The sequence below is a fragment of the Protopterus annectens genome, chromosome 1.part0, assembly GCF_019279795.1.
Source record: "Protopterus annectens isolate FY-2018-M chromosome 1.part0, PAN1.0, whole genome shotgun sequence".
Taxonomy (NCBI): Eukaryota; Metazoa; Chordata; order Ceratodontiformes; family Protopteridae; genus Protopterus; species Protopterus annectens.
Window position 1 is genome coordinate 172566651 of NC_056725.1, and position 27825 is coordinate 172594475.

Sequence of the window (27825 nt, forward strand, 5' to 3'; positions counted from 1 at the left end):
GCCACAGTATAACACTATCCCAAACCAAAAATGACATTCCACCTTCCTGAATAACAACTGTAAGGTTGGGAAAAGTACTGCAGATTTACACCAGTAACTAGGAGATGGAGCTCTACTTCATATAAAGCATGCTATGACATTTACTGCTAATGTGACTGATAAACATTGTACATTAATAAATTGTATTGCTTATACGTGGCATATGCTCAAACTCAGTGCTCTAAATGTGGAGCCATAGTATAACGGCAGACACCACAGCACCTCCTGTATGTCAATAGCAGAACAGGCATTATAAAGAAAATATGGTCATGTCTGTGGCACTACAGCAATAATTACAAAGATAACTGACATACCATGTGTGTCGTAAGTGTATTACAATGGTATTTGTGTTTCATAGTTTGCTCCCATTTATGAATGACCAGTGTTGTGTACTAATTTCCTACATGTGTGTCAGCGTCATGGGAAACAGTGGCATATACTGCCGCTACTGAGAAGTGCCCCCCCCCCCACACACACACACACACACCAGCATGTCTGCAGTAATACTTGAAGGGAAACAGGCACTCTGTATCTAATGCCTACTTTTCCACTGCAGACATTCAATTAGAGCTCACAACAACAGCAAAAAGGACCAATTGTTTCAATAGCTACAGAATTACACTGCAAGCATATATTCGCATAATCTGCTAATACAAACATCTGAATTTTGGAGTAGTAAGGGAACTGAGTGTATATATTTGAAAATCCTCATTAGTCTATGCTTCACAAGGAATTGAAAAGTTTTTCTTACAGAACTGCCTGTGTTTATGAGTTGAAAATGGTCACAAAAGCATGCCACCCCAAGATTAACTACTTTAAGAATCTGTGCCATTATCTACAAAACAAATGTTTTCTAATAATCATAAATATATTTCAGGTAATTACAAACTGATAAAAAAGTTATTTTTTATTTATTATTATTTATTTGCATTTGTTATCAGGGATGGCTAAATGGGTCCAATCCATGTACACTGGAGGTATATGGTGAAATGTTCCAAGACACGTAATAATACGAATAGGAACAGTGATTTTTCATGACCAAGAAAAAAGGTAAACTCTGTGTTACAGATTATGTTTCCATTTCTGGCTACGTTGATTACATCAAATTCCATTTTATCTGGTGTTTAATTAACCTAAATTTAAATTAATTTAAATTCTATGATGTTTGCACATCACTTAATTATTTCTGTTCTACCCCATATTTTCCCTTACCGCTGTTTAATTCATACTTCATATCACAAATACCAGTGGGAACAAATGCCATGCTTGCACTACAAGGATTCTTGGCATTTGCAGCAGGCGAAGTTCATATAAAATGAAAAGACACATTTGCAAATTAAATGAGCTAAGAACAAATTATTTACTGTGCATTGCAGTTTGATATATTACAAATGAATATGTCACTAATCCACTACTGGGTTGAGGTTTCATTTTCGGCCCACGTCTCTCTATCATGGCATCAGATTTTTAATATGTTTTGACAAACCACAAAACAGGAGGAGGCAAACCCAATAATGACTAGTGCAACCCCACAAGGTATTGTTTTCATCCACAGAGAAGATTTTGCAAAGCATTTCAGTTTGCCAGCAAATGAGAGATTATAAATAACTGAAATAGACAATGAACATGAATCAGACAGTTAAAAACATTTTAGCATCAGAAGCAAAAAACAGTAGTGTATTGTTTACGTGACTGGTCTGCAACATAACAGGTACTGCCTAGAAATAATAATCTGTTTTATAGTCTGTTTCAGATGATAAGTATACAAATTCAGGAAAAGTGAATTAAATGATGGTGTTGTATTACTTGCTCTTGCTGTAGAAGATAAATATGAAAATGAGTAACTTCTACTTTCTTTGTTTTCAACTGCAGTGTAGGACCTAGCAGATCAGCAACATACTTTTAACTTGGCAGCAGATATTGTTTATTAATAATGTTTTAGCTCCTGAAAGTACCAGTTCTCATTCAGGAAAGCTGCAACATTTTCTAGACAGACTACCTACAGATAGAAAAAAAGTATGTTATTATTAGATTTATCAGAAAATATCTTTCCTAAGTATAGTGCAATGTTTCCTCACAAGACACAGAATTAAACTATCATCAAATTAAGATGATTATTATGCCCAGTGCAACACAAAGCCAAAATCTGGAAATATACAAAATGTTTTTTTTCTATTGAATTCATGTTCTATAAAATGCAAAGGCAATAGTTTATAGTGTTCCATCATAGTTTTAATATACATCACAATATATTTTCCACCCCATCTTACCAAAATAATTTGGGCAGTTTCTTAATTAGCTCAGCTAATTGCCAATATCTGCATCAGTACTAGAACAAAGGGTCTACATAATCGTCACCAGATAAATAAAATGTGATGGAGGGATAGGTTAATAACCCAGTTCCTCCCAAACCTCTGGAATTAATTCCTCTGCATGTTAAGCAGTGTGACTCACTATCCTCCTTTAAACATAAACTAGCTGACTGGATGGATATGCACAAATTTACTGTGGGATTAACTAGTATGGGTCTTCTGGAGGAAAGAGAAGCAGCCAGAGGGACAGTATTGGAGAGATATGAAGGGTCATAGGAATCGGCCTTGGAATATCTACAAATCTATAACTACATGAATAAATAACTTCATAAACTGTTTATTAAGGACACATGCAAACAATTTTAGTGCATCTCTTGCTGACATCATACAAAGGATAGTATGATGTTACTGTAATTGGCAGAGACCATTGCATGCGCTGCCGTGCTTCAGGTAAAGTCTGTGGACACCCACCCACATGCTGTCTGTACATTGATATCACTGAGGTAAAGTTCAAAGGGCTTTTCAGTGATATCTCATAGGAAAAATTACTGCTTTAAGAAGAGATTAATTTTAAACATTGACCTGTAAACAAGCATGAATGGGAAGAAAATGCACAGCAGTGGAGACACATGTCATGGTACACTGATAGGACACTATAAATTATAACATGGATGTGTGCGAAGCCATGTCACACCTACTTAAGCTGAATTGTATAGCCAACACTCATTTTTATTTCTTTTGCTGAAATAGCTTTCTAATGTGTAACTAATCAGAATTTCCATTTTAATGTTATCCAGTCGAAAATTTTGAATGTCTATCCATGCATCCACGAATATGGAGAATCAGTGTCCCTGTGGATGCAGCAATATACATAAAGCAATCCATAAAATCAAATGCATGGTATTGCATAATGAATGTTCACAAAGACATATCTGCAAAATGAGAACTGTTTTCTGAATGTAATACATGTATATGTTTTACTAGTGATTAAAAGTGTTTATTTTCATGTTTCTTAACAAATTTAAATATCATTAAAGCAAATCAGGACAGCAAAGTATTTGAAATTAAAAAGGTCAGCATGCAGTTGCTGGAGGTTTACAATCCTGGACCCTTATTGAATCTGGATCAGATGTTCTGGAAGCTTACCAGCCTGGTTGCTTATTTTGGTGGTGACATATTTTGGCCTTTTATTCTATGTAATTAACGTTAACTAATCTGTTATTGCTTACATTTCTGTATTTTTTGTTTGTGAAATGTTTTGTATTTCACCTGGGCTTGAATTAGATGTTCTTTTTGAAATACGTTTTAACCATTTATAATGGTAACTTAATTTTTTATTAATTTCACTTTTTTGTTTTCTTCTGTAGCTGCTTTCTGTTAAATATGTCATATTTTTCTTCCAGGTGCCCATACTTTGCCATCTGCGCTTTTAGCAAAATTAAGGAAGATCCCTGGTCTTTTTGAGAATCAGGAAGATGCTTAGTATTGCTTCCAGTAACAGTACAGAGGCAGCAGATGTGTCCTTTTTGTTGCATTCCCTAAGCTGAGGGAGCTTGTCAGAATGTTTATTTCCAAGGAACATCCCAGGATGAAATTGTACTATAATAGAAGTTCTGCTTGTGAAATAAGACAGTGAAATCCATGAAACACTGATCTAGTATCACAATCCGCAGCCTCAACAGTTTGCAGGACAAAGTAAACAGAAATAAAGATAACTGTTCTGTATGTCACATGATGGACAAACATTCTTGCCTTGGGCTACCATCTGTTACTCTTCAGACATTTTCCTTTTATGCTCTTGATTTTTCTTGACTATGAAAGGGAATGCCAGGTTAATCAGGAATCAGCCAAAAATTATTTTGGATTTGTTCCAGATAGCTGATCTGTCATTCATCACTGAGACCTTGCTGAGTGAGAACAGCAGGCCTTCATTTGTTACAGACTCCATTTCTTTAGATCTCTGAGATATCCCTAGATATTACATTGGGTAACATCAGCAGTGGAGTTGTCAAATGTTTCTCAAACACCATTTGGCTAGGACAGGGTAGCTGCTGATGCACCAGTCACTACTGAGTATGTTGCAGCAGGTGAATTGAACTGAGCTCATGGATGTCCTCATGAAATGTGTTTTGAATCCCCATGTTGGCTTCTCCTTGGAAATGTTAATGCTTGGCTTAAGAATGATGGTTTCCACTGCCACAAACATGTGCTGGCACTCAATGGATTTAGATATGCAACCTGGTTAGGAAATTAGAGATTTGGTTCTAGAACTGGCCTCCTGCATTAACTGTTACCTGGTTCTCTTCAGGCTGGGACTGCCACCATTTAGCCAATCTAATATGGAGCCAATATAGAGCCAGTAAGCTTCTTCTTCTTCTTCTTCTTTCGGCTTTTCCCGGTTAGGGGTTGCCACAGCAGATCACCTGTCCGCTCATGATTGGCAGGGAGTTTTTATGGTGTTGAGTTGCCAGCCCAGTGCCCAACCTTCCACAGAAGGCACACACATGCATACACTCACACCTAGGGCCAATTTGGAGTGTCCAATCCACCTACAGCATAAGCTGTGTGTGTTTATTTAATATAAGTGGTGACATTTTGATGTTCATACTAGAGTAGCTGCTAAATGGGACCAGTGCCAAGAATCCAGATGAGCTCAGTGAGGTATATAATAATGCCTTGCCCATTGATCTGGATCATTAACCCCAGTCTGTGTGTACTCAATATCATGAGTTACAGACAGTTGCAGATTGGGCAATAGTTGGAACATTGATGGCATATGCCTGGCTTGGGCAAACAGAAGCTTAGTCTAGGTCAGTGCTACTCAAAGTGTAGTCCAAGGAATACTGCCAGTACACAACCTGTTTGTTACAAGTCCCTGAGCTGTATTTCTTTTCTCTTTCTTTTCTTTACTTTCTAGGATAAAATAAAATATAAATATCCTATTGGGTTCCTTAACCAGTGTTCTGGTGCTTGACAGGAGAGGCGTCCCAGCTCTTGCCAGACGTTTTGGTGTATGCCTCATAAGATTTGTGATTTTCTGGAAAATTGTTATGGATTGTAGTCCTTAATTAATGACAGAAGTGTGGGTTTCATACTTTGTATCCTTCAGAAAATGCTTGATAATACAAAATATGTTATTCTGGCAACTTTCTAAGTATGTAAGAGCAATATACAAAATCTGTTTCTGATTTCTTTGGGGTACAGGTGAGGAGATATGATTGGTATATGTATGACAACAACAGCTTTAAATATTTGATTATGGCCATTTGTTCATTTATTTTAATCCCAATCTAACACCAGAGGGGTGCATAGGAAGTGACTATTATTTTTTGGGGCAGGGAGCCTGGCAGTATTTTTCAGGTATTTCCAGGTTTCTCTTTTTGTATCCCTTTAAGCACATGTCATCTTGGTTTATTGGGAGATGACAGTTTGTCAGTGCTCAGTATTAAATCCTGGACACAGGATATTTCTTCCTTGAAAGAAGATATTTCATACTCAGTCAAGATTTCTGCCAAGGCTATCACTGCATCAGAAGGTTTGGAAAAAAGGTCTAAAACACATCCCAGAGCATCTACAACACCCAGACCCCTGGCTTAATTCAGTTATTTCACTTTAGTCTGTGTCAGTCTTCCTCTACAGCTTAAGACAAGTGATAAAACACAAGAGAGATGTCATCTGGATGGTGTGGTTTCTTCATTATAAACAGTCTTTTTATTGCTGACATTTTACAGAAGCAGTGGTCCACAACAGATCAGAAATAAAAAAAAACAACTGGTCCTTCACCAAGGATAGTTTGAGAAGCACAGGTCTAGCTGATCATTATGCATCACACCAAGCAAAACTCTCCCGTGAGGAAGCAGTTTGTGTGCCAGTGTGGTTTCTGCTGCAGCAGATGTTCATTCAAATGCTAATAAGGCTGTATGGCCTCTCTTCTCTCACAGCTTGTAGAGCTCTTTCATCCTCCAATATGAGGAAGCCTCACATTTTATGCAGACAATGGTGGTAAAAGCAGGCAGGTGTCTTTCAAGAGTACAGCCACTGAGAGTGAGCACACTGTGGATTTGCCTGGCATTATCTGGCCTGAGTGTAATTATGTGACTATGAGGAAGCTGTGAATGTAGTTTCATTTCTGTGTACTACTCACTGCAGGTCGGACTCTTTTCCAGTTAGGCTAACATCTTATTTAGATTTCGTAGGACCAGTCATTCTCCAGAAAGTTCATTCTTATCTAAGAGTGGGATCATTTCCATCTGCATATAAAGGGTCTTGATTCCCTTCCATTCTCTACAATCCACCTTTAACTCTGGAGCATTGTCATTATGTCGCTAACCTTCACTTTACAAATAAGGCAAACATTTTCCCATGTTTTTATTTTTTTAACTGTTTTATTTATTTGTTAACCAGATATACCAAGTAGACAAAAAACTACCCCTATCTGTTTAGGTGACATCCTCAGAGGTTCATAGGTAAGGACTAGACTAGTTGCTTTTGAGGGATATTTTAAGCCTATCCAATGTCCCTTTTGGTTCTGAAATTAACCTATCCCAACTGGGGTTATATTAGCCTTACCCATCCCATGATGAAAATTATGTATTATCCTTAGTGAGAATAACTGGGATTAAACTCCAGATTACTTGAGGAGACCCATGGATGGAATAAAGCATTTAGGAACTGCCTCTGTCCATTAGTAGTACAGGGGGCAGTCCTGGGATAAATTTTCCATTACCCATAGATATAGGTCAAGGATGAGTTTTGCTCTACATGGATTGGGACTCTGTTCCAGAGCAGCAGTATCCTCTGCGAGATATACATGTCCTTTCAAACCATTCTATTGATGTTGCAGAAGAGGTTTAGATCCCTGGACCCTGCATTTATAACACCATTTGACTTGCTGTTGTGCAGTAGATCCATCAGTATTAGGTCGAAGGATACCTTGCTTGCCAGACAAAGGTCATTTCTTAGCAATTTGTAGGATACAGAGCATAGTGGCAGGGCTTTGAGTCAGTCCATTTAAAACATGTTGTTTAAGCCTTGTATCTTTTAGTAAGGTATCTCTGTAGGCATTCCCGTTGTTGTCTCTGGACAGATACATGCCAAAGGGGGCATTATATTTCAATGATTAGCCTAATGAGGACTGAGTAAAGGGGAACAATGACATCTCTAGATCTGGATCCAATCCCTTTTGTTTTTAAGCTGTACAATATAGAAGGACTTTTTTACAACAGTAGATACATGTTGGTCAAAAGCTAGGTTGCTGTCCACATAAGTTTCCAAATTCCAGACAAATGGGTCATTGCTAATGTGATAGTTCCCTGGGACAGATGAATTCCCAAAGGATATGATAATACATTTTTTGGTACTTAGTTTCAGTCTGTGATTCTGGCATCAATTTGTTGTTTGGGACAGTCCTTCCCGAAGGATGAGTAAGTCATTTGCAGACTCATTGACTGCATTTAGCTTTCAATCATCTATAAACCTAGTCAGCTTCAGCCCTTTGGTAATGGCTTTTACTTCAGAAAAATAGATTCCAAACAGGAGATGTCCCAGCACTAAACTCTGGGGGAATCCACTGGTGACTGGTCCCAGCACTAAACTCTGGGGGAATCCACTGATGACTGGTCCCTTTGTGGAGGTAGCTTACCCATTTTGATCTTCTGTCTGCTGTCTGTGAGCCAGTTCACAATCCAGCAGGTGTTGTAGGGATTTATTCCCAGTTTATTTAGCTTTTCTGTTATACCAGAGTAGAGGGTATTGTGTGAAAAGCTTTGGTCAGATTGAGGTATGCAGTATGCACCATTTTTACCTTCAGTCATTGCTTTGTTGACCTTTTTTTCAAAAAAAGTCCACTAGGTTGAGTAAATATAACCTTGACAAATCCAAACTGGGATGGGTCCAGCCTTTGAATGTTCCCTATGTCCATATTAGTTAGTTACATGATAACTCTTTCCATGGTTTTGCATATAATGTTGGTCAGACTTATGGGACTATGGAAGGTCCTGCCTAATGCAGGAGAATGACAGCAGCTGTTCTCCATTTGCTTGGTACAAAACCTGTATGGAGGCTGAAGTTGAACAGTGTTGTTGGGGGGCAAATCATACCGCATGCCAGTTACGATAAATCCAGTGATAGTGTCAGGACTCATTGATGCAGTATTTTTAGATGTCAGTAGCTCTTTTATGACTTTCTCTTGTGTGAGAGCTGGAGGTGAGTCTGTATTAGGTATATCATGTGGTATAGATGGAGGGGAATGTGGGATAAAGTTTGAGATGAATTTACAAGCTAGTAGGTTTGCTCTATCTTCAGCCTCAGTGGCTTTTAAAAGCTGAGTTTGAATTTGCATTCAAACCTGAGGGCTGTAGCACTCTGTGTATTATCGAACTATAGTAAACTGCTTGCTACATTGTAGCAAGCAGTTTGCAACAGTTTAAAAGTAAAAAGCAAAAAAAAATATATATATATATATATATATTTTCTTCCTTAAATAAAACTTGTGAATTGTAGTGCTCCATGCATGATATAAACTGTAGCTTTTGCTACAGTTTAAAGAGAAAAGAATGTTTTTTTCTTACTAAAACCTGAACACCATAGCATTCCATGGAGAGTATAAACTGTAACATGCAGATTGGGTAGTGTCTGCAGGAAGCTTGAAAGCATTCTGCAAATTATGCAGACGCCCTTCACATGAAGAGCTGAGGGTGTGGGGCACTACTTTGTAGGACTGGCCCAGGATGCTGGTTAAGCCAACTTTAGTGTTATGCCTATTCACCATGTGTATGTTGCCTCTTAGGGAGGTCATTTTCTTAGTAGAGGAATCTCCTATCATTCATAAAAGGATGTTACCTCTTTCACCACAGAAACAGTGCTCAATTTTATCACTGAAGAGAATGGCTAGAGTTAGTTCTTCAGTCGTTCCCACACATATAAAGCTCAGTCCTTTGAAGAGTGAGGTGATGCTACCACATGAAACTGTTGTCTGTCACATCTCTCTCTCCTTTCCCTGCTTATTATTTATGTGTGACAGATGGAAATTTGGTTTACAGTCTCATGGCGTTAAAGTTATTCTTGATGACACTGAAGGGCCAGATGTCAACTTGTTATCAAGACACCTTACTGCTATATAACAAGTTATAAACTTTTCCCATCTGTAATGAACCATTAAAGTGACACAAGCACCTCTGAATCCGATGAAAGGTCACCCTCCCCGTGGAAGACATTGTCCTATCACATCAGGTTAGTGGGTAAAACTGAAGAAAGCAATGAAACAAACCCTTTGTGAAAGACATGCAATAACATAAGTTCTAGTCCTCCCTTTTCTTTTTCTTCCACTTGACTCCTGATCTGAGTCTCACTCCTTCTCTAAACCATTAGATACTTTCCTTGCCTCATCTGAAACTGGCTGGTTTAAGTTTATATCAACTGGTCTAGTACTGACTGGGTTTCATTGCATGCAGGGCATCTCATGTCTCATCAAATGTTAATAACAACCAGGTGTTTTGTTTTATGAGGCTTTCTGTAAAGTATTTACTGTTAAAGTTAATATTTCCTCTATACTGTCCTGCTATCCCACCTCTTTGCGTCCCATTACCATATACTAATATTTATTGTTTCTCACTTTCTGACACATTGACATGTTTAAATGCAATCCTGGTATACCCTGTCAGCAAACCATATAATACATTGTGCTAACATGAGGCTAACTGTGCAGCCTTTCTCCCTGGTCCTTCACCAAAAAGGGGCTTTTGCTCAGATGGACTATCCCTGTTAACAAATGTAAATAAAAAAATAAATACATTTTTATAGTGTGCGTGCACAGTACATCAGACCTACTTAATCAGTGAGGCCATCAGTAACTCAATACATCACACTATCAAGCATATCTAAAGTGGGAAGACATGGCTCTCTAATAGCATTGCTATGTAGGTCAAAATAGAAGGCTATAACTGGGTTTCTGAACAAATGCAAACTGATATATGCTCCCGAAATGGATGTCAAAAACTTCACCTCAAGAGATGTGTGAAGTAAAACTTGAGAGACAGATCTTGAAACCCATTTCTATGACATATAACTACTTAATTATGACGACAGAAACCTGAACAGAACTGTTTGTAGAAGCTGAAGATACAGCTGCTCCAGTGTATGACTAGGTGCAGGGAAAAAGAAAACAAAGGGATTTCAGTGCAAAAGTGTTTTAGAGCTTTGAATTTTGTAGCACATAAAGCGCTACCATGTGATTCTGTAATTTTAAAACCTGTTGGACACTTCAGTCTATTACACATTTTGTTGTGTCTTTCAAAGGAGTAAAACACTTTCCACACTATCTGCTTCAGTATGATGGTTAGATGCACTACTAAAGTGACATAGTACTAATGTGTAGCTGAAGGACAGACCAAAGCCAGGTTCCCCCGGCCTGCTACATGCTTGGAAAAGTGTCACATCTACAAATTCAGTCTATCCAGTAGCAGTAACATGTGACCTGAGAGATATCACTCATATTACACTGACAAAAATTACAGCCACTTGGATCCAGCGGAAGAAACTACTTAAGCTGGGAATACTATCCAAATGCACTTTAGTAATAAAAACACTCTTAAGGATAATTAGAAGTTATGTACTCACCATAACGTTCCATCTGAGTAGGTGTATTCATTTGTCTGCAACCTGTGGGTTATGGATCCGACATCGGATCCGAACTGGCATGGTTTGCCAGCTATGGATCCAAGCTCTCAGCTCCTCCCCTCACTCATAATGCCTTGCTCTCCCTACATGACCTCAGATCGAGTTTGCCAACAGCATAAACACCCTGAAAAGGGTAACACAACATATGCAGGAAACTGAAAGGCCAGGGGGATAGGAGGGCGGGATGGTTGCAGACAAATGAATACACCTACTCAGATGGAACGTTATGGTGAGTACATAACTTCTAAATCTGAAGGAGGAGATTCATTTGTCTGCAACCTGTGGGACAGAGTCCCCAGCTACCTGAATCTTGGGTGGCCATCATGGAAGGATATTCCGGAGCACCGCGGAGCCAAAGGATGCTCTACCTCTAGATGCAAGATCCAACTTATAGTGGGAAATAAAAGTATGAGATGAAGCCCACGTGGCTGCTGCACAAATATCATCTAGAGGAATCCTAGCCTTAAAGGCGGCCGAGGTAGAGACTGACCGGGTTGAATGGGCATGTACACCCTCCGGTGCGGGCCTTCCCGAAGCTTGATAAGCTAGTAAGATACATTGTGAAATCCAGCGAGATAATGAGACTTTGGAAATTGGCTTGCCCAAATTAAATTTAGCAAAGGAAATGAACAACTGGTCAGATTGCCTATGACCAGCAGTCCTGTTTAGATAAAATCTAAGTTGCCTGTGAACGTCTAAGGAGTGAAGCTTGTACTCACCCTTGTTTTGATATTTGGGGAAGAAAACAGGGAGGTTAATGGATTGATTAATGTTTGCTTCAGAAGCTACCTTAGGAAGAAAGGACGGGTTGGTCCTGAGGAAAACACGGTCCGGATGAAAGACCAAGTACGGAGGTTTAGCTGATAATGCTTGAAGCTCTGAGACTCTCTTGGCCGAAGTAATGGCTACTAAGAAGGCAGTCTTGAAAGATAAGAATTTCAGATCTACAGTAGCTGCAGGTTCGAAGGGGGGAGCGGTCAAAGCCTGAAGAACTAAGGAAAGGTCCCAAGGAGGAACCGCTTGCTTTATAGGGGGCCTGAGAAGAAAGGTACCTTTAAGGAAAATCTTACACAATTTGGCAGACATCAGTGGACCGGAGTCATGACCAATGTGATAATGAGAAATTGCTGCAAGCTCTACTTTGACCGTGGAACTGCTGGCACCATCATGAAAAAGAGTGGTTAAGAAGTCAAGCACCAAAGGGAGAGGAACTGTGAAGGGGTTTAGGCCTTGCCGTTCCGCCCACAAAGAGAACCGCTTCCACTTGCTACGGTAGACTTTCCTAGTGGATGGCTTGTGAGCTGCCACCAGGATGGCCTTAACAGGGGACGAAATACCGGGAGTCCTGATCAGGAGTGGAACTGGAGCAGCCAAGCGGTCAGCTTGAGGTTGTCCAGGTTCGGAGGAGATAGATGGGATGGATGAGAAATCAGATCCGGAATGGGATCTAGAATCCAAGGAGGATTCACTGAGTGAGACCTTAGGAAGGGGAACCAGATCTGTCGAGGCCAAAAGGGAGCAATGAGGATCATTCTGCATCCCAACCGAGAGGCTTTCTGAAGATCTTGGAGCATCAGAGGCAAAGGGGGATAAGCATAAAGAAGACCGGGTGGCCAAGCATGCACCAGAGCGTCTCTTGGAAAACCTCCGGGAGGAGGTATCAGGGTGAAAAAACTGTCGCATTTGGTGTTTGAGGGAGACGCAAAAAGATCGCAACAAGGAGTTCCCCACTGTGCGAAGATGCATTCCGCTACCTGAGTATTGAGAGACCACTCGTAGGGGGTGAGAATGGTGCGACTGAGTTTGTCCGCCAGGATGTTGGACCGACCCAGAATATGCGTTGCTATGAGGAAGCGGTTGGTGGAGATTGCCCATTCCCACACTCTCATGGCTTCTCGACAAAGGGGGTAAGACCTGGTTCCTCCCTGTTTGTTGATATACCAGACAACAGACATGTTGTCCGATTGAATCACAATTGTTCCCAAGGGAAGAAAGGCCTGAAGTGCTAGCAATGCTAAGAGCACTGCTCTCATCTCTAGGACATTGATATGCAGCAAGGTCTCTGAATCGTCCCACGTGCCTTGGACCGTCCGGCCTGCAAAATGCCCCCCCACCCGAGGCGGGAGGCGTCCGTGGTCACCGTGGTGAGAGGGGGAGAGGCACAAAAGGGGCGGCCTCCGTGGAGATCTGGAGACTGTAGCCACCACAGGAGGGACCGCCTGCACGCTTTGCTGATCGCAATGGGATGATGCATAGGAAGAGCAAGATACGACCACTGAACCATGAGGGTCCATTGAAGAATACGCATATTGAACCTGGCAAGAGGAAGAAGCGCAATCGCTGCCGCCATGGACCCTAGGGCCCTCAGGACCAACTCCACTGGAACTGAATTTGCGTGGAGAATGGCCCGCACCTGGAGCTGTAGGCTTTGCACTCTGTCCGCTGTGAGGAAAGCTCTCAGTCTCCTCGTGTCTAACCTGGCACCTATAAAATCTATGAGCTGAGTGGGTGCTAGGTTGGATTTTTTGTGTTTATCGTGATGCCCAGGCGTGGAGCAAAATGGAGAAAGGAGTCTCACGCCAAGAGAAGTAGATGCCTTGTTGGGGCGGTGAGAAGCCAGTCGTCCAGGTAAGGAAAGACCTGCACCCCCTGAAGCCTCAGGTGGGCCACTACCACTGCTAATACTTTGGTGAACACCCTGGGGGCTGTGGTGAGACCAAAGGGAAGGACCCGGAATTGGTAGTGACTGGCTCCCAGCCAGAAGCGGAGAAACCTCCTGGAGCGCCTGTCCATTAGTATGTGGTAGTATGCATCCTTGAGGTCTATGGAGCACATCCAGTGATTTTCTCCCAGAAGGGGGAGAATAGACTGCAACGTGACCATTCGGAACTTCTCCTTGGGAACTGCCAGGTTCAAGAGTGGAAGGTCTAAAATTGGTCTTAGATCCCCCATCTTTTTTGGCACTAAAAAGAACCTGGAGTAGAACCCTGATCCGATCTGGTCTGGGGGGACGGGCTGGATGGCTCTTTTCTTTAGCAGATGGCCAATTTCTGCCAAAGCGGCCTCCCACTGACCGGGTGGAACGTCGGGGAGGGACTTCAATTTTGGCAAGTGAAGAAAGGGGATACGGTATCCTCTGGATATAATCTGGAGAACCCAGCGGTCTGATGTTATGGACTCCCATGCCGCTAGGTGCTCCGAAAAACGTCCCCCGACTGCCTCCAGAGTGGAGCAGCCGGGCAACCCCTCAGGGCTGCTGCGCGGGCCGTTCAGAGAAGGGTTCTCTGGACCCGAAGTTCCTAGGAGCCCCTCTGCCCCTAGGGCGGCGTCCTCCCTGTCCTCCTCTGCCACGGAAGGACTGGTTGTCCGGAGCAGGCTGGGATTGCTGCGACTTCCGGAACCACATCTTCTTCTGACCCTTTTGGTTCCTAGAATAGGGCCTCTGGGGTGCAGAGAAGCAGATTCCGACGGCAGACAGCGTCTTCCTGTCCTTCTCGCTCTGGGTCAAAGTGTCGCGAACAGTTTTGCCAAAGAGGGCAGAACCATCGAAGGGGGCGTTCACAAATGACGCCTTGAAGGGCTCTGAGAAATCGCAATGACGGAGCCAGGCCTGACGTCTAGTAACTAGGCCTGCCCCTGCAGCTCTAGCGGCACCTTCTGTAGCATGGGACAGTAGCCTCATAGAGGTATTAGTGACGGACCTGAGAGTGGCCATGCGGGTGGAGTGCAACACTTTGTCCTCCTCCGACATGGACTCTGGAGGGGATGCAGCGTATTCTTTTATAAGATCGCGCTGCATCCTAATCACGTGTGCCAGATAGTTCAGCGCCCTCACCGAGAAGGTCGCTGAACTAAACATCCACTTCCCCAAGTGGTCCATCATCCAAGACTCCTTGCTCGGGGGATGGACTGAGGGACTCTCCTGAGCAAGTTCCCTCTTGGTGGCCACCGCCGTCAACATGGCATCTACCGGAGGCCCCTTACTCCAATGGGCACGGTCAGCCGGGGGACTGAGAATACGGTCGGGCCTTTTTGGGATTGGCTCCACGGTGTCCGGTTCCTTCCACGCCCTGGTGGTAATGAGGTCCACCAGGGGGTCGGCAGGAGAGGACACCCAAGAGGTAGACGGGCCCGCTTCAAATGCCTCCAAGAACACAGACTCGTCCGAGGAAGACTTGGGGGCAGACCACCCCCCCTTATGCGGAGCATTTCCATGATGTCTCCAAATGAGACATCCTCGGGGGGTGACCTTGGGGAGCCTTCCCCTTCCTCCAAATCCGTGTCTTCTGTGAGAGACTCGGGGGAGTCAATGTGTCTCCTTTTGCACGTATGTTTGCAGGGAACATCCTCCGGGGGGCTGTCAGAGGACTCCTTGCAAACAGTGACCTGTTTCAGGGGAACAGCTTGGGGCAAAGGAGCGGGCTGTCCCAAGGGCCGGATGGTGGAAGCCTGACCCAGTGCAGATGGAGCGTGGGACGGAGCCGAAGCAAGTGCCGGGGGTCCGGAGACCCTCAACAGGGCCCTCTCCACTACATCAAAAGCCGAAGGGGAGCCAACCTCGACCAAAGGATCCGACAATCGGCTCCCCCTCGGATCCGAGGAGTGGATCGGAGCTGGCGCCGAAGCACTCGGATCCGAAGGGACAGTGCGCTCCGACACAGACGGCGCCGAAGGAGCACTGATCCCCCTGGATCCGAAGCTCGGATCCAGGCTCCAAGAGGTCGGATCCGAAGCACTCGGGGGCAGGGTCGGAACCGAAGTACCAAGTACTATCGGAGCCGACCCACCCCCGGCTCCGAAGCTGCTCGGCTCCAACTGCTCCGAACCCGGGTAGCGGGTCGGAGAAGGAGCAATTGGCTTGAAAAAAAGGGGTCGAGCTCCCCCCCAGAGGGGGGGAGGCAAGAGCACTCCCATCTGCATCTGGGCCTGGATGAACCTTCTCATCATCCGGTCCAGATCAGCGTCTGACAGGCTATAGGTTGATCTCGACGAGGCTACCGAGGTAGGCCTTGAGTGCCTCCTGGATAGCCTCGACGGAGATCGGGTCTCCTCCTCCTCAGGTCCCGGTGAAAAACACACAGGAGACCGGAGCCGAGGAGGGGGAGAGCCAGCAGACAAGGAGGCCGGAGGAGAAGCCCGCTTGGCTGGCGGGGCCGAAACAGAGGTCTCGGCCCGCCGCTTATGGTGCTTCTCCCTCCGGTCCTTCTTTCTAGCTTCCCTCTCCTCCGAACCACTACAGGGAGGTTGAGTCCCAGGAGGAGGAGGGGGAGCTGGAGAGGAGACAACCGTAGAAACGGTTACCCCCGAAGGAGCGGAGGCGGGCCGAGTCCGGTGGCAAAGACCCGCCAAGACAAGCTTGGACCTCCACTCCTTCAATGCCCTGGGGTTGAACCCTGCACAAATGGAACATCCAGAAGTGAGGTGTTCAACCCCAAGGCATCTTGACCAGTGTGGCCACCAGCCAGGGAAAGCTTATGGCCACACTCGGAGCACTTAGAAAACACTGCTTTGGGTTGTTCAGACATCCCAAGTACACAAAAAAGTTACTTAAACTAGGGTAAAAGCAAAAGTAACTAAAGCACACACAGGCCCAAACACACACTATGCTACCAGCGAGGGGAGGGAAAAGTAAAAATTAAATTTAAAACACTAAAAGTATAATCAAGTAATAGGGAAACCTAAACTTTCTCACAACTTTCACACAAAATTACAAATTTAAACACTGTAAATACTAGAAAACTGCACTTAGCTGAAGAGCTTAGGAACACAAATCTGGTCACCAGCGCGGCAAACAAGATCTGGGGTCATGTAGGGAGAGCAGGGCATTATGGGTGAGGGGAGGAGCTGAGAGCTTGGATCCATAGCTGGTAAACCATGCTGGTTCGGATCCGATGTCGGATCCATAACCCACAGGTTGCAGACAAATGAATCTCCTACTTCAGATCAAAAGATTAACCAGTCTGCAGTGTCTGTAAAAGTAATTATGGCAAAGAGTTTGCCATGTTAGCTAAATTTATAGTTTTTATCATTTATTCTTAATTGTTGCATGCAGTAATACATAAATGAGTAGGGCAGAGACTCAAGACTTTGTAATTATACTTACTTTGCCCTAATATCACTGATCTGAGCTGTGACAAGCCCCACATACTGGTCAATCTGTGCCTGTAAAGAAAAAAATAAATAAGTTACATTTGTAGCCAAGTTAAACTCCACGTGATAAACATTAAAACAAATAAATGAATCAATAAAATGAAAACAACAAAGAAGACAAGCTGTCTTCAGAAGTGAAACTTCTACTTTTCCAAAAAAGGAGTCAACAGTTAGAGAATTTCAGATAAAATGTTGTTGGTATTGACAGAGCAGAAGTCACATAAAATTCACTGCTACCAAGTAAAATCAGAATATCTTATTATACCATGACCCCCCCAAAACGTGCACGCTGATTGGCCAGCATGCACATTGTAAATCGAGTTATACTAATGGAAAAAGGTCCGGTCGCCCGGACTATTTTCCATTAGTATAACTCTACTTTTAAAACACTGTCTAGCTATGTTAAATGGGGTTAACATAGCGAGACAGCTTTAAAATAAGCAACGGAGATCTCCGTTGCTTATTTTAAAGCTGTCTCGCTATGCTAAACCCATTTAACATAGCGAGACAGGTTTTAAAAAGCAACGGAGAAAGCAAGATCTCCGTTGCTTTTTATTTCGCTATGTTAAATGGGTTTAACATAGCGAGACAGTTTAAAATAAGCAACGGACATCTCCGTTGCTTATTTTAAAACTGTCTCGCCATGTTAAACCCATTTAACATAGCTTAAAACAGTAAAAAGCAACGGAGATCTTGCTTTCTCCATTGCTTTTGCTCAACTCTGATGTACTGCGCAGGCGCAGTACATCAGAACTGCCGGATGCCAGACATCTGCGGAAGGGCAGTAAACAGGCATTATACTATGCCATTATTTAAGAAAAGTAATAGTTTCTTTTCTTAAATAATGTCATATAATAGCAATAACCCACTTCTGGGTGTGGGTAATGCTGTATTTACCCACGGTTGGCTTTGTTTGGTCCCTCGGGCTTCGCCCTCGGGACCAAACCACGCCAACCATGGGTAAATCCAGCATTACCCACACCCAGGCGTGGGTTATTGCTATAATATTTCCCTCCTTACTGTGATACAATTTTTGACAGCTGCTGCTTTTAAAATACTTAATATATGAAATGATTCCCTCATTATTTCTGTGGTAACATGCTGTGGTGTCATCAAGATGAACAAACAGCTATGGTAAAACCTGTTTTCTAGTAATTTCTATCTTGTTTTTCATCTACAAAGTTATACAAAGTTAACCACTTCATGTATGCAGCTCACCTTCATCAAATAAACTATTGAATGGACTGCCATCTATTAATGATTAAGAACTTCCCACTTCAACAAAATAAGATAATCATTACAAGATAAATCCCTGTAGAACTTAAAAAATAATCACAGGTATGCTGATTTATGGTTATTAAAACTGAAATCCCATTTTCAGGGATACATTTAATTATATCTGTTACTGTTAAGTGTAATTTCTGCTCATTGCTGTGGTTGTGTTACAGATACTAAGCACACCTGTACACGACAAAATAAAAACAAGGTCACTTGGTTCACTTATACATGATCAAAATGAAAACAAGTGCTCTTAGTCCACCAGTACACAAGCAAAATGAAAACAATTGCACTTAGTACACCTGTACATCAACAAAATGGAAACTACTTAGTATACCTGTACAAGAGCAAAATGAAAACTAGTTCCTTTCATACCTCTCAACCTCTTAACCCAAGAAATCTGGACACAGCTTGTCATAATGGGGGTACAAATGCCCAAAATAGGGACAGATTATAAGTAGTGCTCTTAGAATCTTTGAAAGTTGTTAGAATAACAGGGTATGTATTAAAATTGATTTTCTAAAAGATATGAAGTCTGAAACTCAGATGTACAACATTATTTACTTATTTCATTCCTCAGATCATCCCAGTGATTTGCCAAAAGACCAAAAATTTTATGAGGAACAGACTGAAATTTTGAGGCAAAAATCTGGACATTCTGTGAAAATCTGGGCAGTTAGTACACCTGTACACAAGCAAAATGAAAATAAGTGCACTTAGTTCACCTGTACATAAGCAAAACGGAAAGCACTTAGTGCACTGGGCATCAGCAAATAAAAGTGCATTTATTACACCTGTACACAAACAAAATAAAAACAACTGCACTTTCTACATTTGAACAAGACGAAAATTAAAACAAGTGCACTTAGAACATCTGTACATGAGCAAAATAAAAACAATTGCAGTTTGTACATTTGCACAAGACGAAAATTAGAACAAGTGCACTTAGAAAATCTGTACATGAGCAAAATGAAAACAAGTGCATTTAGTACACCTGATCATATGCAAAATTAAAATGAATGCACTTAGTACATCTGTGCATGAGCAAAATGAAAGCAAGTGCACTTGGTACACCTGATCATATGCAAAATTAAAATGAATGCACTTAGTACATCTGTGCATGAGCAAAATAAAAACAACTTAGTACAAATGGACATGAGTGCATTAGTACACCTGTGCATGAGCAAAATGGAAATGAGTGCACTTAGTACATTTGTGTATGAGCAAAATGAAAACAAGTGCAATTAGTACACATGTACATGAGCAAAATAAAAGCAAGTGCACTTGGTACACCTGTATAAGAGCAAAATAAAAACAGACTCTAAGTAGAGAACCTTTAATAATAAAAACAGACAGTTTTACATGCAGTACATTTAAGAAAAAATATAATTTGAATGCATGTTCTGGTCTAAAATATTAAAGTTCTATAAAAATCATGTTTTCACTACTCAGACACCACATATTCTAAAATCATTCAGTATTTTCCCCAAAATTGGGGAAACGGTGCCCATGAAATATGACTAAATATCTTCTCTCCCTTTCCCAAAATCTCTTCATTTTTCCCCGTATGGTCTCTTAACCTTTACACCCTTCCTACCTTGGGTCTGCACCCCTTCATCTGCTACTTCTTTTTCTGTAAGCCTAGACATTCCATCCTTCAGTCACTAGAATGTTCCACTCCTGGGATTGCTAATAACTTCAGGAAAATGTAGGACTGCAAAGAACACTTCAATGGGTTGGGATAACTGATAAATGAAAGGGTGGGGTTACAGCAAGCATAGTAGCCATTTTGCATAGTTACTTTGTTAAATAAATCATTTTTCATGCATCAATACATATGCTATGTAGCCATCTCTCTTGTAGCAAACACAAACAAAAGTATGAAATAAACATTCCCTAAATTACAACATACCTCTTCAATCAAAAACAAGAACTACTGAATACGCTAACTCCTACCCTTTCCTCTATAACCACAATGGCATTAGAGACTAAGCCAATTATTTGCTAACCAGTTGTAGCAAGTACTGCCCAATGTAGTGCACTTCATAATATCTCCAAGAATGCACAATGATGGAAACCCTATAATAACCATAACTATATCACTCATAGTAAAGTATTTCAGCTTTTTTTAACAATAGCACTTTAAGGCTGTGCAGAATGGCACCACTCCCATGCACACAATAACTGTAGTGGCACTTAGTAAAGTCAACATTTTTGGTATACCAAATGCCAATTACTTTATCTTGGTTCAAATAATAACAACAGTTAAATGATACATTCCCCCTTCTATAACAAGGAGAATGGGCATATTTGGCTAATTAAAAAAAAAAATCATTGGCCACAGTATGTTATTTCATCTAGTTTCCAGCAGTAATGCAGAAAGATAACAGCTCTGTAACATACCCTATCCTACCCTCACCCCCCCCAAAAAAAACAGAACCACACTGTGAATATTGGTCATGTCTTGATGACCATTTGATGGAAATTATTGTATGTGGTTACATATTTCATCTTCTTCCAGTTAAAACAGAGGGGAAACAGTTGCAGATAATAACAAACTAATTGTTGTATTGTTGTTATAATAGAATATTATATTCCTTTACAAAATATGTACTAATATGGCTTCTTCCAGTTAGAACAGAAGCAGAGCAGCAACAGATAATGGTGGACCCACCGAGTACTTCTGCCGATGGCAATTAATCAGTTGAGGGTCAAATCCACACAGTCAGCTCCAGGAAGACCAGCTGATAAGCAACGAGTGCTGCAGGACTCACTGTATGCCTTTAAGTGTGTAGAAACTAAGCATACAGCAGTGAGCATAAAGCCGTTGCAGTAGAGGAGCTTATACATGCTCACAGGGAGCCAGAAACAGTGTGCCTGGACTGCAGATAGCAACAGGATTAAAGATAGTTAGCTGGGGATAGTTAAAGATAAAGCATTAAGTATAAATCTTAATGTATATGGTAGAACACCACTGAGGTAGCAGAGCTTGATAATGCTCACAGGGAACCTGGTTCAGTGTTCTTGGGTAACAGATAATAAAAGCGTTAAGCATAAAGCTCTGACACTAATCAGTAAGCATAAGCATTAAACACTAGTCAGTAAACATAAGCATTAAGCACAAAGCTGCTGCATTAGCAGAGCTTATTAACGCTCACAGAGAACCAGATATTGTGTGCGTGGTTTATAGATAACAGTAGCTGCACTGATTAGCTGGTGGTAACAGCGGAGAAGCCAATAGTAAGATATACTGGCTTGGAACGCTGTTTATAGGAGCCTGGGGTGAATGAGACATAGCTATTTGGCACCACGAGCGGATGCCAGCAGCCTGCAGCAGGGACAGGACTGGAAGGGGCCAGGTCGAGATTTAAAAATTGAAGTTGCATGCTCGAAGTTCCATGATTATATTTATGGTGGATCTATCCAGATTGAAACAGATCACCAACCTCTAGTCACTGTTTTGAGAAAGCCTATGCATACAGCCCCAGCCAGATTATAACGCATGATGCTGAAATTGTAAAAGTATCATTTCAATCTTGTCTACACAAAAGGCAAACTTCTATATCTTGCTGATACATTATCCAGATCACCCAGAAATACCACTAAACAGCATGAGAATGCGAAACTTTATTTTGAAGTCATGGAAGTGAGAAATCTTTCTTCCACACATCTTGATGAGTTAGAAGTCATACAGCCTCAGATCCATTTCCTCAGAAGCTCAACCATTTTATCAGTCAAGGATGCCCGTCAAAACAATCTTGTTTACCAGTAGAAGTGCAACCTTATTTTCCATACAGAGGTAAGATTTTGTTTGACATTGGTATCATCATGAAAGGTTCAAAAGTGATTGTTCCAAAGTCCTTGCAACAAGAGTATATTACCATTTTGCATTATGGCCGCCCAGGAATTGATTCTACAAAAAGAAGGGTGAGAGGACTAATATTCTGGCCTTCTATGTCACAGGACAGAGTACTTTCAACTTGTTCAGTATGTAATAGTATGAAGCCACATCACCAGAAAGAACTACTTCAGCTAAACCAGATTCCTGAACTACCTTGGTTGACAGTAACTACCGACATTTTCAAATGGAAGGTTCAGTATTACTTGGTGTTAGTAGACTCTTATTCCAATTGGTTTGAGATTGACCTACTTCTTAACCTAGTGTCCAGTACTGTCATTACTAAGAAGAAGTGTCATTTTACAGTCAATAGTAGCCCACACAAAGTTATTTCTGACAATGGGACTTTACTCATGTCAAGAGTAGCCCTGAGTACCCACAGTCAAATGGTTTGGCAGAATGTGCAGATCAAAGTATGAAACAATTACTAGAGAAGTTGAAATGAGGCAATAATGATGTTTTCTTGAATCTCTTGAATCTCAGAAATGTTCCTCATGATAAACATCTTGGTTCACCTGCACAGAGACTTCTGTCGAGACAAACCAGAACCACACTACCAATTAGTAGTTCATAATTGGTTCCATGTGTCAAAAACAACAGATCAGTGATAGCCAATCTGTTAAAAAAGCACTTATCCCAGAAGTCCTACTATGATAAGACCAGCAAACTGCTCAGTCCATTATGAGAAGGGGAGATAGTGAAAATGCAGATGCCTGAAGGTTTTGATCAGATTGGTGTCATGAAAAGTGTATGTCCAGAGCCTAGAACGGACATTGTGGAATCACAGGGAGCAGAATTTAGGCGGAATCAGAAACATTTGATTCCAGCCTCTGAGCCTGTATTGCAGTATCTTACCTGTGAGAAAGACTTACTATCTCAGAGTGAGTTATCCAGCATTCCAGTTCCAGAGGATGTTCCAGTAAATATCTCTATTCCAGAGAAGAACCGCAAAAAAAAAATCCCAAGTTGTTCACCAATGACTGTCCCTGTTTCTAAACCCAATTCTGATTGCTATATCACTAGATCAGTTGACCAAAAGGAGCACACTGTTGCAAGTCCACAGAAAAGATTTATTAACACCAGGACCACAGGTTAAGCGCTTTCATCAAATAGTATGACTTCCTCAGAACAAGTTAATTATAAAACATTCAAACTTAAATAGCAACCAGTTTGAATTCATCGGTTTACAATTGACCAATACTATACAAAAAAATCACACTTCTCATAAATACACAACACTATCATGAATAATTAATTAATTCAATGAAACTATCTCAGAGTGAGTTATCCAGCATTCCAGTTCCAGAGGATGTTCCAGTAAATATCTCTATTCCAGAGAAGAATCGCAAAAAAAAACCCCAAGTTGTTCACCAATGACTGTCCCTGTTACTAAACCCAATTCTGATTGCTATATCACTAGATCAGTTGACCAAAAGGAGCACACTGTTGCAAGTCCACAGAAAAGATTTATTAACACCAGGACCACAGGTTAAGCGCTTTCATCAAATAGTATGACTTCCTCAGAACAAGTTAATTATAAAACATTCAAACTTAAATAACAACCAGTTTGAATTCATCGGTTTACAATTGACCAATACTATACAAAAAAATCACACCTCATAAATACACAACACTATCATGAATAATTAATTAATTCAATGAAACTATCTCAGAGTGAGTTATCCAGCATTCCAGTTCCAGAGGATGTTCCAGTAAATATCTCTATTCCAGAGAAGAATCGCAAAAAAAAACCCCAAGTTGTTCACCAATGACTGTCCCTGTTACTAAACCCAATTCTGATTGCTATATCACTAGATCAGTTGACCAAAAGGAGCACACTGTTGCAAGTCCACAGAAAAGATTTATTAACACCAGGACCACAGGTTAAGCGCTTTCATCAAATAGTATGACTTCCTCAGAACAAGTTAATTATAAAACATTCAAACTTAAATAACAACCAGTTTGAATTCATCGGTTTACAATTGACCAATACTATACAAAAAAATCACACTTCTCATAAATACACAACACTATCATGAATAATTAATTAATTCAATGAAACTATCTCAGAGTGAGTTATCCAGCATTCCAGTTCCAGAGGATGTTCCAGTAAATATCTCTATTCCAGAGAAGAATCACAAAAAAAAATCCCAAGTTGTTCACCAATGACTGTCCCTGTTACTAAACCCAATTATGATTGCTATATCACTAGATCAGTTGACCAAAAGGAGCACACTGTTGCGAGTCCACAGAAAAGATTTATTAACACCAGGACCACAGGTTAAGCGCTTTCATCAAATAGTATGACTTCCTCAGAACAAGTTAATTATAAAACATTCAAACTTAAATAACAACCAGTTTGAATTCATCGGTTTACAATTGACCAATACTATACAAAAAAATCACACTTCTCATAAATACACAACACTATCATGAATAATTAATTAATTCAATGAAACTATCTCAGAGTGAGTTATCCAGCATTCCAGTTCCAGAGGATGTTCCAGTAAATATCTCTATTCCAGAGAAGAACCGCAAAAAAAAATCCCAAGTTGTTCACCAATGACTGTCCCTGTTACTAAACCCAATTCTGATTGCTATATCACTAGATAAGTTGACCAAAAGGAGCACACTGTTGCAAGTCCACAGAAAAGATTTATTAACACCAGGACCACAGGTTAAGTGCTTTCATCAAATAGCATGACTTCCTCAGAACAAGTTAATTGTAAAACATATATAAATGTTAAGATTTTTAAAAAGCAAAATAGCTTTCATTCTAAAATCTACCGGAAAAACACCTTTTGCAATTCTTATTTACACTATACTAGTCATCATCCTGTCCATCAAAAAAGAAGTATTGTTAAGGGTCAGGCTGTAAGAATAGCTAGGATGACCACCATGACGGATGATGTGATATCAGAGTTTAAGAACCTAAGAGTTATGTTTCTTGAAAGAGGTTACTCGAGCCACTTCATTGATCCAATACTTGAAGAGGTGGTGGCTAAATGGGGAATTACTTATAAACCTTTATTGGGTACCAATGAAAACAATTTTGGCACCTTAGTTAAGAAAGAAACTGTCCAAAATGCTATTAATTTTCAGCAAGCATGTGTAGTCCAGTTCAGTCCTTTATATTCTCAGGTTAAAGGAACCCTGGTAAAAAATTGAAATATTTTTAGAACTTACCCTGAAATAGTTCGTATTTTGGGTGATAGACCTATTGTTTCTACCAAGGTAGGTGGTAACATCAAGTCCCTGGTGGAAACAAATAGAATATCAAACAACAAGCAGGGAGATTTGGGTGGTAGTAGACCTTGCGGTAGATACCATTACTGTTCCTATGTATTGTTAGATACTAATATGACTATAGAGAACCAGAATAGAAGTTATATTATATTAAAAAACGGAAGCTGTTGGTCAAGTAAATTAGTTTATATTGCTAAATGCAGCAGTTGTCCGTCTTTTTATATTGGTAAGACAGAGAGGATGCTGAAAAATAGGATATATGAGCACCTTTATGACATTAAGAATAAAAAAAATACAAATGCATTATACAAACATAGTATCTTGTGTGAGAATTTCAAGTGTTTCAAGTTTGGAATACTTGACCTAGTTGCAGTGGATGTTAGGGGGGTTAACAGGCAGAACACATTAAACAAAAAAGAGTTGATGTGGCAATTTAGACTAGCTGCTGACTACCAACCAGGTTTAAATGAGTGCCTTTCTATAATGCCCATATTGAGGGAGAAGGCAGAATTAGTTTAGCTTCAGTGATTCATTTGGTATTGAATAAGTATTATATTTTACAATACATTTCAAATTTTAAGGTGTGCATTTTTTAATATATGCATGTAATATGTGCATTTTTATATTTCTATTATTTTCTATCCACCTTTAGAACAAAATTTTTTTGAAAAAAATGTTTCATTGAATTAATTAATTATTCATGATAGTGTTGTGTATTTATGAGAAGTGTGATTTTTTGTATAGTATTGGTCAATTGTAAACCAATGAATTCAAACTGGTTGTTATTTAAGTTTGAATGTTTTATAATTAACTTGTTCTGAGGAAGTCATACTATTTGATGAAAGCGCTTAACCTGTGGTCCTGGTGTTAATAAATCTTTTCTGTGGACTCGCAACAGTGTGCTCCTTTTGGTCAATTGGTTTATTTTGTGCACATTGGACACCACTGGTTTGGTTTTATATCACTAGATCAGGTTGCATTTCCAGACCATGTTCCAGATATACGGCAACTTGGACATAAGGACATGAATGTTGTGTTTATTTTTTATTGTCTATACCATTGCATGTTTCTTTTCAAATGTCATTATATTGTGGGCAATTCATTAAAGAGGGAGGCTGTAGATCAATATGTATGTATACCTTTAAGAAGTTCCTAGGGGCTTGCAAAAGTGTAAAAATACTGAGCACGTGTGAGCCTGACTGCCGTTTTGTAGTAAGCTGTTGAGATGTAAACATATATGTCTGTGTAGTCTGTCAGTTAATCAGTTTGTTTATATTTTGTACTGCTGCTATTCATCCTGATGTGTTTCTGTGTAATAAAGCATGCAAACAATCTACCCTGCCTGTTTGTCTTTAATGGGAGCAATAATACCTGAAGTTACTAGAATAACTCACCATGCAGCCCAATACCATACTCATGGGTGATTTTAGCTACCCCTCCAGGGTTGCCAGATTGCTGAACGGCCAGGAAGGGACAAAAAAAAAAAAAGGTCTTTCACGCGTTGTGAAGACCAAAAAAAAAAAGAAAAAGGTCTTTTGTTCATGCAGCAGGCAGTTCCACATTAAGCAGAAGTGGCTCTGCTTTGCAATTTTTGATTGACTCGTATACTGGCATATCGGACAATCATAAAGTGGAGATTGGGCTGCTAATCCCAAGACAGTCCCGCTCAAATAGGGATGTCTGGCAACCCTGATTGGGAGGCATACATGACCAATAACATGCAAGCCCAAAGAGTTCTTGACTGAGCAGCTAGTCTGCACTCCCACTAGGGGAACAAATATCCTAGATCTGGTATTCACAAATATGGGAGAGTACTGAACCCTTCTCCTCAGTGTTATGTCCTCTCTAGTAATATCAGAAAACAAAGCAGTCTTCTTGGAAATAAAGTTAAAACTAGTCCCCTCCCCAACCCCAAAAACTTTAAGAACTTCACTAAGGTAAACTGTTCCCTATTAAGGGATGGCATAGCTAGTTTCCAAACTCCCCACAAATCCAGAAAACACAGAAACCTATGCAGAAGAATACACAAAAGCTGCATATGACCATATTAACAGCTGCATAAAAACGTCAGTACCAGACAGAAATAAACTCAGGTCAAACCGCAAAAACAAGCCATCCTGGTGGACCCCTAGTATTAATAGGTTGTACAATAATAGAAAGAAAATCCTGTAGAGAAGTAACGGGGAATGTGCACAACAGAGAAATAAGTACTGCATTAGTCTAAAC

At 40.8% G+C, this 27825-nt stretch overlaps 1 protein-coding gene across 1 annotated transcript in view; it reads right to left on the reverse strand.

Annotated features, from left to right (window-relative positions):
• The window catches only part of LOC122795996, a 928531-nt gene that overhangs the window by 15404 nt on the left and 885302 nt on the right, over positions 1-27825 (reverse strand). The window contains exon 12 of the mRNA XM_044064748.1: positions 17131-17189. Within this exon, the coding sequence (XP_043920683.1) occupies positions 17131-17189 (59 nt within the window). The remainder of the gene's footprint in view (positions 1-17130; positions 17190-27825) is intronic.